Source organism: Anarrhichthys ocellatus, unplaced genomic scaffold (genome assembly GCF_004355925.1).
Source record: "Anarrhichthys ocellatus isolate YVR2014 unplaced genomic scaffold, GSC_Weel_1.0 scaffold91, whole genome shotgun sequence".
NCBI lineage: Eukaryota > Metazoa > Chordata > Actinopteri > Perciformes > Anarhichadidae > Anarrhichthys > Anarrhichthys ocellatus.
In genome coordinates, this window is record NW_022280121.1 from 271,854 (window position 1) to 285,441 (window position 13,588).

The 13,588-nt window shown below is 43.9% G+C and overlaps 1 protein-coding gene across 2 annotated transcripts in view; it reads left to right on the forward strand.

The window, feature by feature from the left end:
- Positions 1 to 13,588, forward strand: part of akap12b (A kinase (PRKA) anchor protein 12b) — a 40,239-nt gene that overhangs the window by 23,975 nt on the left and 2,676 nt on the right. The window contains exons 1-2 of one of the 2 annotated variants that reach the window (XM_031875451.1): positions 4,565 to 4,854; positions 8,655 to 12,860. In XM_031875451.1, coding sequence (XP_031731311.1) covers positions 4,830 to 4,854; positions 8,655 to 12,856 — 4,227 coding nt within the window. In that variant the 5' untranslated portion in view covers positions 4,565 to 4,829 and the 3' untranslated portion in view covers positions 12,857 to 12,860. Of the gene's footprint in view, positions 1 to 4,564; positions 4,855 to 8,654; positions 12,861 to 13,588 lie in introns of those variants that run through there. The other variant, XM_031875450.1, reaches the window with a different exon arrangement.

Genomic DNA, 13,588 nt, shown 5'->3' on the forward strand with positions numbered 1-13,588 from the left:
CTCAGACTGCATAAGTGTTTATGTCATGAATTTAACATTAATTCACTTGTGTTTTGCTCTACAGCTTATTATTGTAGCTGTTATTATTCAACTTTAACAGCCTAATAACATATATTATGATATATATGTTTGAGCAGAGCCCTACCACCAACAATACTTGTCCTGTTGTTTCTGGTCTTACAAGATAAGCTTGCATCTCTGTGAGGTTAAACTTGGGCACCGCACTGCTTTGAGCTAAATGCTGACGTCAGAATGCTAATATATCTTATCGTGCAGCCCTGTCGCAACCGAATCATTTAAGATAACTAAACTAAACTCAAAAGTCCTTGGAGTATTAAAAGGAGAGCCCCGGGTACATTAGGCCTAAAATTACAGTAATAAGGTCAAACTCATGGTAGACTCCCACCAGGGCTCTCAGACCCCCCAGGACCCTCTCGTCTTCGCAGGCGCTCCTTTCTCATCTTTCCCGGCATCCAGGAACCTAATCTCCCTCCTCAAACCCTAACCTCCCCCAGGCATATGGTGGATTGAGAGAATGGACAAGGAATGTGACTGACCCCCCCTCTCCTCCTCCTTTAATGGCGTTATGGCCCCTGTTACAGTGCAGCAAGTATCCATACACTATAATAATTCAGTTTTACCTTGCAACTAATGATCAAATATTCTTTATATAAGTGCCAAGAATGTGTCAGTGAGGTGAGGTTTTTCACTTGTCTAATCTAAATCTAATCTTCTTGGTGCTAGATACTTGATACTTCAGTGATCTTCCTTCATCCGCCCTGTCTTAAGTTTCCCACATTTGTTTCTAGAAAAGTCTCAAAAAGAGTAAAATTGTTGTGGAAACAAGTGGAATTGTCCTCTGACCTTTGCAAGAAAAAATGTGTTTAAACACTCAGTTGAGATGACTTGACTTGTTAAGATGAACCATTTTTGAGTGTAGCTGAAGCATACATTAATGGATCTCTGCCAAATAAGCAGAGCCATACAAGGGACTGAGGTGAGGAAGATAGATAAGCAGCCAGGAAGAGCGTGACGGATAAGAGCAATTGTTCTCATGAAACACAGCTAGGGAACCCTCTTCTTTGGCTCAGAAACGAGATGAGCCATTTTTTGGATTGATCTGCTTCTACTATTTGATAAAAAGCCTCCATCCGGACTGCCTATGAATACATGCAGTCATTTGAAATGTGCATTTCTTTTGGATCTGATAGAACCAGCAAGTTGACAAACTGGTAATTCCTTTTCATTCGTCTCTTTGCTGTCACACTCGTTTGTAAATGTGGACCATTTCCATGGCCTTTTCAAAGCCGGGAGGGACTTCTTTAGATCCACACTTCCCCATTTTCACAATTCAGTCTGTACTGGAAGACAAGACCGTGCATAACAACAACTGGAATGCCAAATTGCAATGCAGGAATGCAAGTACAACAGATGGTAAAAACTTGCTCAACATACCCCTCTGGAAGAAATGCTGCTCTTCACTTAAATGTAAAATAACAGTTTTTGTCGTGGACTGCCATCAGGACCAACAGTAACAGGAGCACACGTACTTGATCTCAAGTTTGTTTGTTTCACGTTGCGTGCAAGATAAGATTGATTTTATGGAACCAACACCTTCTCCCTCAATGCTGAACACTGTAAACACGATTCTCCATTGTTTTCCAGCAAAACTAAACAAAAGATGTCACGAAATGCTCAAACTTGAGACGTCACATCTACAGTGTTCATCTCATCACGCTGCATCACGTTATGTGCGGAAATAATGTCAGCAAGGAAAAAAAGCGGAAGGGTTGTTGGACAGACAAGAATGGCAGAGTACAGAATGAAGTGTAGATCGAGGAAACGGGAAAAGGGAAGAGGAAGCGGTGATGTCAAGAAATGACTGCGTTTCCTGCCCGACATTCTTATCCATCCCTCCGTCCCACACATGGGTTAGGATGGGGCCTCAAGAGGATAGAAGAGACAGAGGGGAAAGTGGTGGAGAAGGAGACGGATTAAAGACGAGTGGATTCTGGAGATAAAAACGAAGTTGTTAAAGGAGCAAAACTGAATATATAAATGTAAAAGAAAGGAGAGGTACTGAAAGAAAAATCTCTCTGATCTCGGCCAGTTTCACACACTCATGGCCCTCGTTTCCCTTTCCTCCAATTATTTCAACATCATCCTATCCAGTTCTTGGAAGAGTAGGAGGCGTTTTCTTCTTTGCTGTCCGATGATGTCATTTACTTCTTTACAGGCTGAGAAAAAGCCCCTCCGCCCAGCACCCCAACCCCCCACTTGCCGGACCATTGAAGACGCCTCCTCAAACATTCCTGGACTCACGCACGTTTTTTGATGTACTGAGATATGAAGGGAGTCACCGTCCCAGACACGGCGCTGGGTTATCCTGACTTGTTGACTGAGGTTTAAATACAAAATACACTCTCATTCATTTATTGTTGTGATAGAAATATATTTTAATTAAATTAGCTTTACGTTTTATGAAAAGTTAGCTGCAGCCCTACTTGAATTTGAAATAAAGTTCCAGTTTGAAATGATCCTGGCCATAGTGGGTTTGTAAGGTTGAAGTGGTTAACCGAATTAGAGAATGACATTAATGGTTTATAGTTTTCAGTCAACATAAAGACACATTTTTTAGCAGAATAAAGTCAGAGCTGGTTAATATTCTCGTCGGATTCGTTGATGATAAAGATTTTTTAAATACAATGCCAGCCTTGTCCTCTGACTTCACGTTGAACCATATGGATGTCTTTCCCATATGGGCTCAGTGTAGCCTCAAGCTGAGCCTAAATTAAAATATTTCAGTATGTATGGAAGTCCAGGAATGTGACTGAGTCATATGAAGGAAGTTGGGAGGGAAAGGAAGATGTGGGCCGACCCAACAGAGGTACTCTCATCAAACTCTGAATTCCCTTTGGTCTGACTCACTGTTCACTCAGCATAATATAAAGTACTGTGATATTGGTCTTTATGTAGTATAGTACACATAGTGAAATACCCACCAGATGAGTCATCGCAACAACAAAAAGCCTCACTGGTGTGTCAGAATGACTGTGATCAAATGAAAGGGTCTTTGGTGAGATTTCCCTCTTAACTTACCTAGTAATGCTTGGATGCATTTTAAATTCTATATTATAACATTGAGTATCTAAGGCTAGAGAAAAATGACAATATGCCATTCATGCACAGTACAGTTGGCTCTTTGCAAAAGAAAAGCAAACGTTTATCCGTAATGTTATGAAGATTCACTTTATTATCCTCTGGAACTTTATACTGAAGATATTATATGTCATTAGATCTGTAGCTGTTTTCTTTCCTTCCCCCCCTCAACTCCTCAGTTCTCACCCGCCAGCTCAGATAAAAACTGTGAAGCCTTCCATTCATGGGCATAGATCTCGGTATCAACGGCTCTCTCAATTCAATGGCTCTGAAGAAACTCACAGGAAGTGGTTTCTAGTAAAGAAAAAAATGCGCCGATTGGTTTCACCCAAGTTTTGTCCCGGAGCTTGTCTTTGTTGTCTGTTTGCACCTAAGAAATGGAGAAATTATGCAGTTAAAGAGTTTCAGGAAAAATACGAACTAAGAAAATGATTTAAAAGATACTGGACATGCTGCCGGTTGTCTTGTTGTTTGCAAAAGAACAGACGGTACTTGATTACTGTTGTTATCACCCGTTTGGGAGCCTTCTGGATGGAATTCACATATTCTTCTGGGACAATGCTGAAGTGTGACAGATCTGATTATGCTGGTATTTACCTGAGGATTTATCTGCAGTCCTTCTAGTCTACTTCTCCCCCCCCCCCCCCCCCTCCCAGACAAAAGATGAATTAAATGTGTCTGCATTGGAGTAATTGAGAGGGGCCTATTAACATTCAACAGGGGCAGGCGGCAGCTCAATGGCACCCCCGTCCATGTTGGGTTGAGGTCCTGGGTATGAACTTTGCCTTTAAAAAGGGATATATTTGGAGAGTTTTGGGACTATAAAGTGAAGTAACAATTACTATGTTTTGAATTTCGTTTTAAATCATTTGGGATAGGGAACTCAATTAGTCAAAAACCCAACCATTTTAAAAATTCCAAAGAAACATCCTGAAATCCCCTCTGGTTTGCCTCTGTCAACATTCCTCCATGACTAGTGACATGTGCCATGAGATACGGGGGGAGCGTGGTTGCCTCCTGAAAAGGGGGAGTACAGGGGACAGGGGTGCGGTGGCTGCTTAAGACTGTTTTTCAGTTGGTATTTTTTTTAACAGTCTGTGAGAAACTGCCATTTGAGGACACACATGGGCTTTAAGGCCAGGGAAGGAGAATGTAGCAACAATGTGCATGATATAGCGTTAGGAATTGATGGGGTTATGTGGAGCTTGTAGAGTAGTTGATGTGGAGGGATTGTTAGCAAATGCTTTCTAGAGAAATCACATGATGAGCTGCAGTCATCCCGGCTGGACAGTGAGGTCTGAGGGGGGTGAGGGGGGGAGGGGGCTCATTCAGAACAGCTGAAGAAAGGAGAGGGAGGTGGGAGGAAGAGGGAGGCGGGGGTGGTCCTAACGTGACATGTGTGTCAGTCTGTTGAAATGTGTGTGGATTCCTCTCTTCTGTTCATACTAGCTGAGAAGCGCTGGAAGAGAGAGAGAAACACACAGCTTCTGCCCTCAGACTGAGTTAACTAGTGAAGACGGAGCCAAGAAGCAAATCTTATAGACTTAACTGAGTGAAGGAAAACAAGAGTGAGACAGATTTTAGAAATATATTCTTAGATATCTTTACATTTTAAATCCTTTTTTTTATTTTTGTAAGTTTTTGAAGAAAGAATTTTTGGACTTTTACCAATGCTTGGAACAATAACTCTAACGGGTAAGAAAAATCATTCAATATGGTCTCATTAATTGTATTTTTTAACAATTTAGAGTTTGTTGATGATGAAATAATGACTGCTTTACTTTAAAGTGCCAATTTGATTTATTTAGTTGAAACTAGTAATTCAGGATATGTCAAAGCATCGGTTTCTCCTCACACGAGTGAGTGTGGCTGAGGGCATTGTTGTGCTGAGGGTGTGGTTAGTTAGCATTGTGGTTTGTAGATGTCCTGGCTTGGTGGGTGATGGTTTTGCTTTGGCCACTGCAGAACCTCCTCATGTAGAAAGCAAAATAATGCTTGAATGCTGTAGTTTTCTTATTTTATCATCTTTTATTTAACCCTGTTATGAGCTTTTATGTGGTTAAAAACCTGTTTATCGACGGTACAAAGAGACATCACAGTGTACCTCTGGCCAAAGCCAACTGCTGAGTGCCCTGAAAAGTGAAGTATACATCCTCTACTACCACCAAACTTCTTGATGGGAAAATAATTTCACATGGCGACAGCTGCCAGATAGAAATATATGAAGATGCATTTATAGACGCATTTTTAAATCCTGCTTTTAGCTCACATCGCTGTCTCAGCCAGCTCCTTGTGTCCCGTCATGTGAAGCATTTCATTAGAGAGTGGGATCCTAATTCCCAGTGGGGTTATTCAGCAGCTTAGCCACAAAGGGTAGGGAGGGAGGAAAAGGGGGCGTATGAAATTAATTGCATGCCAAGATCAATTCTTCTTAAATTCATAATTGGGAGTGATGCTTCAAATTGAGTAATGTTGTAATGTTTTGCTTTGTGGTGACCTCAGGTTTTGGTTTCTGCACATAAATGGAAAACCAAAGCACTGATATGAAGAGATATATATCCGTGTTTACTAGGTTTTGCTGTGGGCTTATTCACATCAGACTTTTACTTGATGTTAATGAGATGAATTGTGGTGCAGCGGGTGTTGTTAGTGCTGTTGATGTGTAGGGTTCTCCAGAGCCCCGGAGAGACTTTGACCACACCTTTGATACAGACAGACAGACAGAGAGAGAGAGAGAGAGCGCTAGTATCGTGTCTGTTGGGGGATGGTGTGGGGAGTCTCCTTGCCCTCTTTTTAACTGACTTCTTTTGTTTAAAGGGCTTCTGCTCCAGACTGATAATTACAATAACGATTTGCATATATTTGGCAAAGTTTGTCTTAAAAGAATAGCTGCCATTCAGCTTCCCAACTGCCCCCCCCCCCAAAAACAACAAATAGTGTTGAAACAGCCACAACAGAAACATTATCTGATCTCACTGGAGACTGGAGTCGGTTTCAATTGTTTTTTTTTGGGGGGGGGCTGCGGCGATGATATTTAATATGAGAGCATCGTCTTACCACATGCTCTCACACTCACACATAAACAAAGCTTGTCTCCAACGGGGATAAGTATTTCAACTATGAATGTGTGTTCCAGAGATATGTAACACCCTCTAATGTGAGTACGGGCAGAGACCCTGCCCCCCCTACCCCCACAACGCCATCCCTTCATCTCTTAACTGTCCCCTCCTCACCCTCTGTAGCCTCACCCCTCACACTCACATTCTTTCTGGTACAGTCGTTATTCAAATCACCCAACCTCCTCCACCACACATTAACCGCCCCCCCACCACAAACCAAATCAATCTTGGGATGTTAACAGTTGCGTGCCTGTAAAAAAAAAATTTTTTCAAAAAACAAAGATCAAAAAGACGGGAGAGATGCCAGTAGTCTGTTAAATCAACATGGTTCCTGTTTTATTATCCATGTAGATACACATGGCCTCGTCTGGCTTTCTAACAGTCGGACCCCTCCTACACACACACGTCTTCATTCAACAGCTCTTTACTGCACCAGAACTTCATTGAAAACAGCTTAGAGGTGCTAGTTTGATTATGTACACTAACATGAATTTCTGTTTATGCATAATTGAGCTGAATTTATTTTTGTACTCAGGTTTCTTATGACACGGACATAGACTGGTGTTTGTTGTTCTTCTGATTATACTTTCTTGCTTAACAACCGTGTGATGGGACCTTGAAAATAACACCTATGTGAGAGAGAGCTCACTGCCATGTGACAATGTTGTATTTTGTAAACCACTCAGGCCTTTTAAATTTCTGTTAACATTATTTTGGTAAAGTCAGCAACCTTCTCCCAAGCTGCAGCGTGTCTTGATAATAGAAAAGTTGACCACCCCCCTTCCTTTATTTTCGGAGGCCAGAGAGGGTTAGAATTCTATTGTGTTTGCATGAGTGTGAGCCTTGGGATGGGGGTGGGTCCCCATCCATCCTGCTGTTGTGGAATTTGGGTCAAGGAGATTGGGACTTTTTTTTTATTTTAAGGAGGGGTAGTAGTAGAGGCCTGTACTGTTTGGTTTGAATCCTACATGGGCACAGTGGAGACACAGTCAAACCGAAAAAAAACCCAATAACATTCCTGAAGTCCCCCGGTATTTAAGTTCAGATTATGTTTAGAGCATCCTAAAATAATTTTCCCAAACACAGAGTGAACAGCATAGCTCACATTCCACTCAAGTCAAATCTATACATAAGACATGGGCGTGCCCTCACTAATAACATTAGGGTTTTGAAAGCATGTGTTGATTTTTTCATACACATTTAGTGCGAAACGCTCTAGTGTTTGCTGAGGTTTTACCTAATTTGTAGAAATAATATTTATTTTCATTTTAAAGTAAAAATATTCTAGGAATGCAGTGCTACTGAGTGAAGCATCATGCCTATAATTTAGGAAAAGGATGTTGACGGATGTGGGCGCAAAGTTTTACATTTTTGTGTAATACAAGAACCAAGAGTCATCTTGGACAGATTTATTTAAAATCTTCATCCAATTTTCATAGCAGATATCATGTTAAAAATGGGAGATGGAATCAAATACCTTGGTTTTTACATATCATTTTTGTGAAGGTGGTACTTCCCACAGTCCTGCAGGGTTTGAGGGAGTGCATGAGCGTCTTTGTTTTTCCCAGTGTGTGTAATCGGGTAAGCTGATAGCCAGGCATTAAAAGTCCTGGGAATTTGTTTTTAGAGTCCAGAGGTATCAGATGTGAGGTTTTCCAGACTGTAGTAGGCTCTGAGGAGAAAGAAAGAAGAAAAGCTTTAAACACTGGCAGGTCGTAATCCCCCTACGCCTTCCTCTGTCAAAACACAGATACACATGGCAGGCAGACGTCTTGTGGATGTGTCGCATGTGTGTATGTGTCTCTTATCTCAGCTGATAATACAACATTTGTCTTTGATTTGTACAACTACTTGGGAATTACCCACAGTAATGGTGGTTGCCAGGTTGTGTTATAGCTCTGCTCACATGTTTTGGTTCAATAGTCCACACATTTCGTAAAGCATTTCTCTCATTGTGTAACATTTTCTATGGAACTTCCTTTGGGGACTTCTGTTTTATTTGTTTCAATGTCTTATTTTTTGGCGTGTTTACATAGCAAAGGATTAACTGGGCAAAATTACAAATCTAATTGTCTAATAATCAATTGAGTCCTCAAATGCTTAATAAAATCTGCTCAGGGGGTTAGGATCACAGCAAATCCTTTCTATACGTCTCTCCTCCATTAGTAATGACATAAATATTTTTTATTGAACACAGATTAATGTCGTAATCATTATCTAAATATGATAAATTGCAAATTACAAATCATAGCTCTGGCCAAAGCATTTTTATGTGAATAATGTAAGTGATCTTTCTGTAACACAGTAGGAGCTGTAATAGAAAACTCATCAATATCTTCATCAAACTTCATCAAATGCTTTTTTTTGTCATTTCAGTTGGCCAGCCTGATGGTGTGGCTCAGAAGGAGGAGACTCCTGAGTCGATGGACACCATCCAGGGTGAAGTGGCTCCCCAAGTGAACGGCGAGAAAGTGGAGAAAGAGTCTCCTGATGCCAATGACATCTCAGCTGTTGAGGAAAAAGCAGCAGAGGAGAAACCCGAGGATGCCAGTGAAGTGGGCTTCAAGAAGATTTTCCGCTTTGTGGGCTTTAAGTTTACACTGAAGAAGGACAAAAGTGAGGAGAAAGATCCTGTGAAGCTATTGACAGTCAAAGATAAAGAGGAAGGAGAGGAGGTTGGTGTGACTGATGAACCTACAAAGGAGGAAGAGGCTGCCACTGCAGAGGAGAAGAGCTCGACTGAAGAAAAGGAGGCCGATACAGAGGCATCTACTGCTGAGGCAGACAAAGCTGAAACCACTGACGCCCCAGCTGAAGACACAGCCGCTGAAGCTACTGATGAAGGAGTTGAGAAGGAAGGAGAGACCACCCTGTCTCCCTTCAGGAAGCTCTTCAGTGGAGGACTTTTCTCTAACCTGAGAAAAAAAGCCAGCATCCGGAAGACAAAAGAGGAGGAAGACAAGGAGGCAGCTGTTGAGGAGGACACAGCTAAGACAGAAGACGCTGCTGCTGCTGCGGAAGAAAAGGAGGAGAAAGATGACGTTGACCAAGAAACTAAGGAGGAGGCACCAACTACTCCAGAGGAAGTGAAATCAGAGAGTACCCCAGAGTCAGAGGTCACTGATGAAACCCCTGCTGCAGCTACTACTGATGAGACCAAACCAGGAGAGGAAAAAGCAGAACCTAGTGCAGAAGAGGAGAAGGCTCCGGCAGAGGTGACTACTGAGGCTGAGCTGCTATCATCACAAGAGAAGGCCAAGCCCCAGGGAAGCCCCCTGAAGAAGCTTTTCACTGGAGCTGGCTTAAAGAAGCTCTCAACTAAGAAACAGAAGGCCAAGAAAGACAACGAGGCGAAGCTCACTGAGTCTGGGGAGCAGGCGGCTGAGCAGCTTCAGTCCTCCACTGAGTCGGCAGAGAATCCAAAAGCTGACAGTGGGCCCTCATCTCCCGAGGAGTCGGGAGAGCATGTTATTGCTGTGGAGGTGACCCAGAATGAGTCGAGCCAGGAGACTGATGGTGAAGTTGCTTCTGATGGAGAGAAGAAAAAAGAGGGCATCATTGCCTGGTCCTCCTTCAAGAAACTAGTCACACCCAAGAAGCGTGTAAAAAGGTCTTCTGAGAGCGAAGATGAAGCCACAGGTGAAAAACCAGCAAAGTCCGCCACCCTGTCCTCTTCTGAGAGTGCCCCGTTAGCAGATAAGAGTGTTGAGGAGGAGGCCAAGGAGGATAAGCCAACCGAGGAAGAACCAAAGACTGAAAACTCTGAGAAACTGGTCAGCAGCACAGAAGAGCCCAAAAAGAAAATGGACACTTCTGTCTCCTGGGAGGCTCTAATGTGTATGGGTGGACCCAAAAAGAGGACTAGGAAGACCTCTGATTCTGACGATGAGGAGACCAAGGTTGAAGAGGAATCGACAGCAGCTGCGTTAGAAGGGGAGCAGGTGGGCAAAACTGAGGCTGCCATTGTCAGTTCCCAAAACACTGACAGCGATGGAGAAGTTGTTTCCTCCCCTGAACCTTTAAGCCCCCCTCCCGAGAGAGAGTCCACCTGGGACACACTGAAACGCATGGTTATGCCAAAGAATAAGGCCAAAGTTGAGGAAAAGCCTGAGGAGACTACAGAACAAGTCCAGTCAGACAGTGAGGCACCAAAAGATGAGTCATCATTCTCTTTGAGGAAGCTCTTCCCCGGACGCAAAAAGAAGAAGGCTGAAAAACAAGCCTCCACTGAACAGGGTGAGGAGGACTCTGACACCCCAGCTGTGGTTCCTCTCTCAGATTATGAAGACCAGGTTAAAGCTGAACAGAAAGCCCCAGAAGAACCTGCTGAAGTCCAGATCAAAGTATCCACTGAAGATAGATCCCCTTCATGGATCCCAGCCCCTGTTGAAGACGGTGACGATCAACATGATCAGCTGAGTGACATTCCAGAGGAGGCGGAGAATGCTGCCACACCAAAGTCTGTCGAAACTGACATCGCCGAGGATGAAGCTGAGGACAAGGATAATCTGTCTCTTGAAGTTCCCAAATGCACAGGGCGCAGACTGTCCCTGGCCGAGGTAAAGCCTGTTGCTCAAGCTCCATCTGCAGAAACTACTCCTGTTCTTCAGCGACCCGAGCCGGAGAGCGCACAGGAGGTTATGGAGGGCATACAGGCCGAAATTAGTGAAATTCCACCCCAGACAAATGTGACTGTTGAAGATGTACCAGTAGAAGTAGTTTCTGATAAAACAGAGTATGAACCACCAACTGAGAATGCAGAGTCAAAGACACATGCCATCCTGGAGCCACATGCTCGTGATGAGGCCATGGCTATCTGCACTGGCCTTGGAACCAAGGAGATTGCCAAAGTAGTTTTGGAGAAACCTGTGATGCCCATCGTAGAGTCTTTGGCCGTGATCCGTGATGTTGTAATCACACAGACGTCAGTAGAAGAGAAGTCAGCAATTACAGAGGAAGCCATCATTACGGAAACTGCCATGTTCAACGCCGAAGTGCACCAAGTAGACACCACCGAGCTTGAGCCTGTTGTTGAAAGTTCACAGGGTGAATTGACAGCCATTCAAGCAGGCAGTGAGAGCCATGAACCCGAGATTGAGATGGTTGGAATTGTCAGCACTGTTCAGGAGGAGTCTGAAATCATTCAGCCTACCACCATGAGCGAGAACTCTCCTAAGGACGTCATGAGAGGTGATCCCATTACACCAACACTAGAAACAGCTGTTTGCACACAGAGCGTAGAAGTCACTGAGCCATCTGTAGAAACCAAGGAAGTGAAAATGGATGTGGAGCAGCTTGCTGCCATCGAACAAAATACCGTAAAAGAGGTAGTTGAGTCTGTGACTGCAGAGATAGTCTCCACCATAGGTGAAATCACAAAGACCACCATCACAAAGGAGACTGAGCCAACCATCCCTGGAGCTGTACCAAGTGATGGGGTTGTTATCTCCGAAACAGTGGTCCTTGTGGCGCCAGTCAGTGTGGCAGCATCAGACATGATTGCCATGGAAAGTACACCAGAGGCAGTCGGCGATGATTCAATCCAGGTGCAGGAAACCAAGGAGGAGGGTGAAGTTGAAGAGACTGTGGAGGCCACGACCGCTCAAACAGCAGCATCAGAGATCAGTGCAGTCACTGAGCAGTCCAGCAAGGATATGGAGGAAATCCAGGTGGACGTCCAGCAGACCAGTGAAATTGAGGCTCAGAGCATCGTCATTGCCCAGGCTGTCATTCAGGACGCTATGGATAAAGTTTCAGAAGACGCGTCTGAGTCGAAAAAGCTCACCACCCCTACACCAGTCCAGGCTGTAGCAACAATAGAGGAAGAGATTGAGATCACCCCTGTTATCTCTGACACCCCTGTTGCTGTTGTCTGCGAACAACAGGCATCAAAGTCACCTCAGCTGCTCCATGTTGCCATGGAGGTCATTGACCCAATCCAAGTGGAGGTCACAGAGAGCCTTGATGCCTCTGTAGAGGAGAAGAAATCAGCGGAAGGATTGCTGAAAGCTGTGGAGGTAAAAGTAAGTGAAGAAATTGTAGTAGAGGAAGAAGTTGTAGAGATAAAGGCAGAGAGTCAGACAGGTGAGGAGCTTGAAGAGGTAAAGGAGGAGCAGAGCAAAGAAGACGCAGAGGTTCAGGAACCAGATGTAGAAGAAGCAGCTGAGGAAGTGGAACCACAATCGGAGGGATCAAAGTCAGAGGCCCCTTCAGAGCAGAACAAAGAGAAAGTGCTGGAGATTCACATGCCACTCCAAGTGGTCCTGCAGACAGCGCAGGTGTTTGAGGAGCCGTCAGTGGAAGAAGAGGCGGCGGAAGAGTTTGATTGCAACGGTTCTGTGGCTGAAGACACCGACATAAATGCTAAGAGGGTTTCAACTGAAAGCAAACTCTCAACGCTGTCAGAAGAACCCCAAGCGACAGCAGAGGTTTCGGCTCCCAGCCAAGTCTCAGAGGCAGAGACACCAGAAACACCGTCGGGAAAGTGTGCAGAAGTGATGGCGCAGGTGATCGAGGTGATCGAGGAGGCCGTGAAGGAGATCGAGCCTGTGTCCACAGAGATCACAGCAGCATCATGAGCAGGTGAGACTGATCTTACAGCATTGATAGTGAATTGTTTATGACAACAGTTTTTAATTGACAAATCAAGTAAATTAAATAAGTGCCTTTTAGTATTTCAGTATTGTAAATTAGAGATGGAACAGTAAAGGATGAAAAAGGTAGTTATTTTCAAATTCCTTTGTTGGCCTATCAAACAATCTTCTCTCAGTTGCTTTTTTGAGACAGCAATGGGCCCCACTTTTATTAGGGAGTAGGGGAGGGGATTTGCCCACTGACCAGATGAAAAAGCTTTTGTTCAGGGTATGAGCAACCAGGGGACCTTTGATATCAAAGTAGGAATGCCGCCATTGACCCCTTTTTTGTAGGCCGGGGTCTTAAAAGGAAGCGGTGTGTGAGGGGCAGATGAACTTGTGCTGAAAGACTGATTATGAATCCTCCGCTCCCTCCTCCTGTTTTCCTTCTATCTCAGGCTCAGTATGGAGTCAAGAAACCATGTCGGAGTACGCATTTGTTAGATTTAATTACAAAGCCTCAAAGAGCTTAAGTGGTGTTTTTCAGTTCTTTTGATTGAATTATATCTTTGCTCAGTAAATGTTTAGTCAATTTGAATGTGCAGCAATGTTTTAGTGACACACTGCTGTTATCTGATCTAACCAATGTGAAGGAGGGAGAAACTGGGCGTAGTTCACTTTGATATTTATTAAGCTGTCATGCAGCTTTGCAGCAGAGGAAAGTCTGTAGAGGGACAG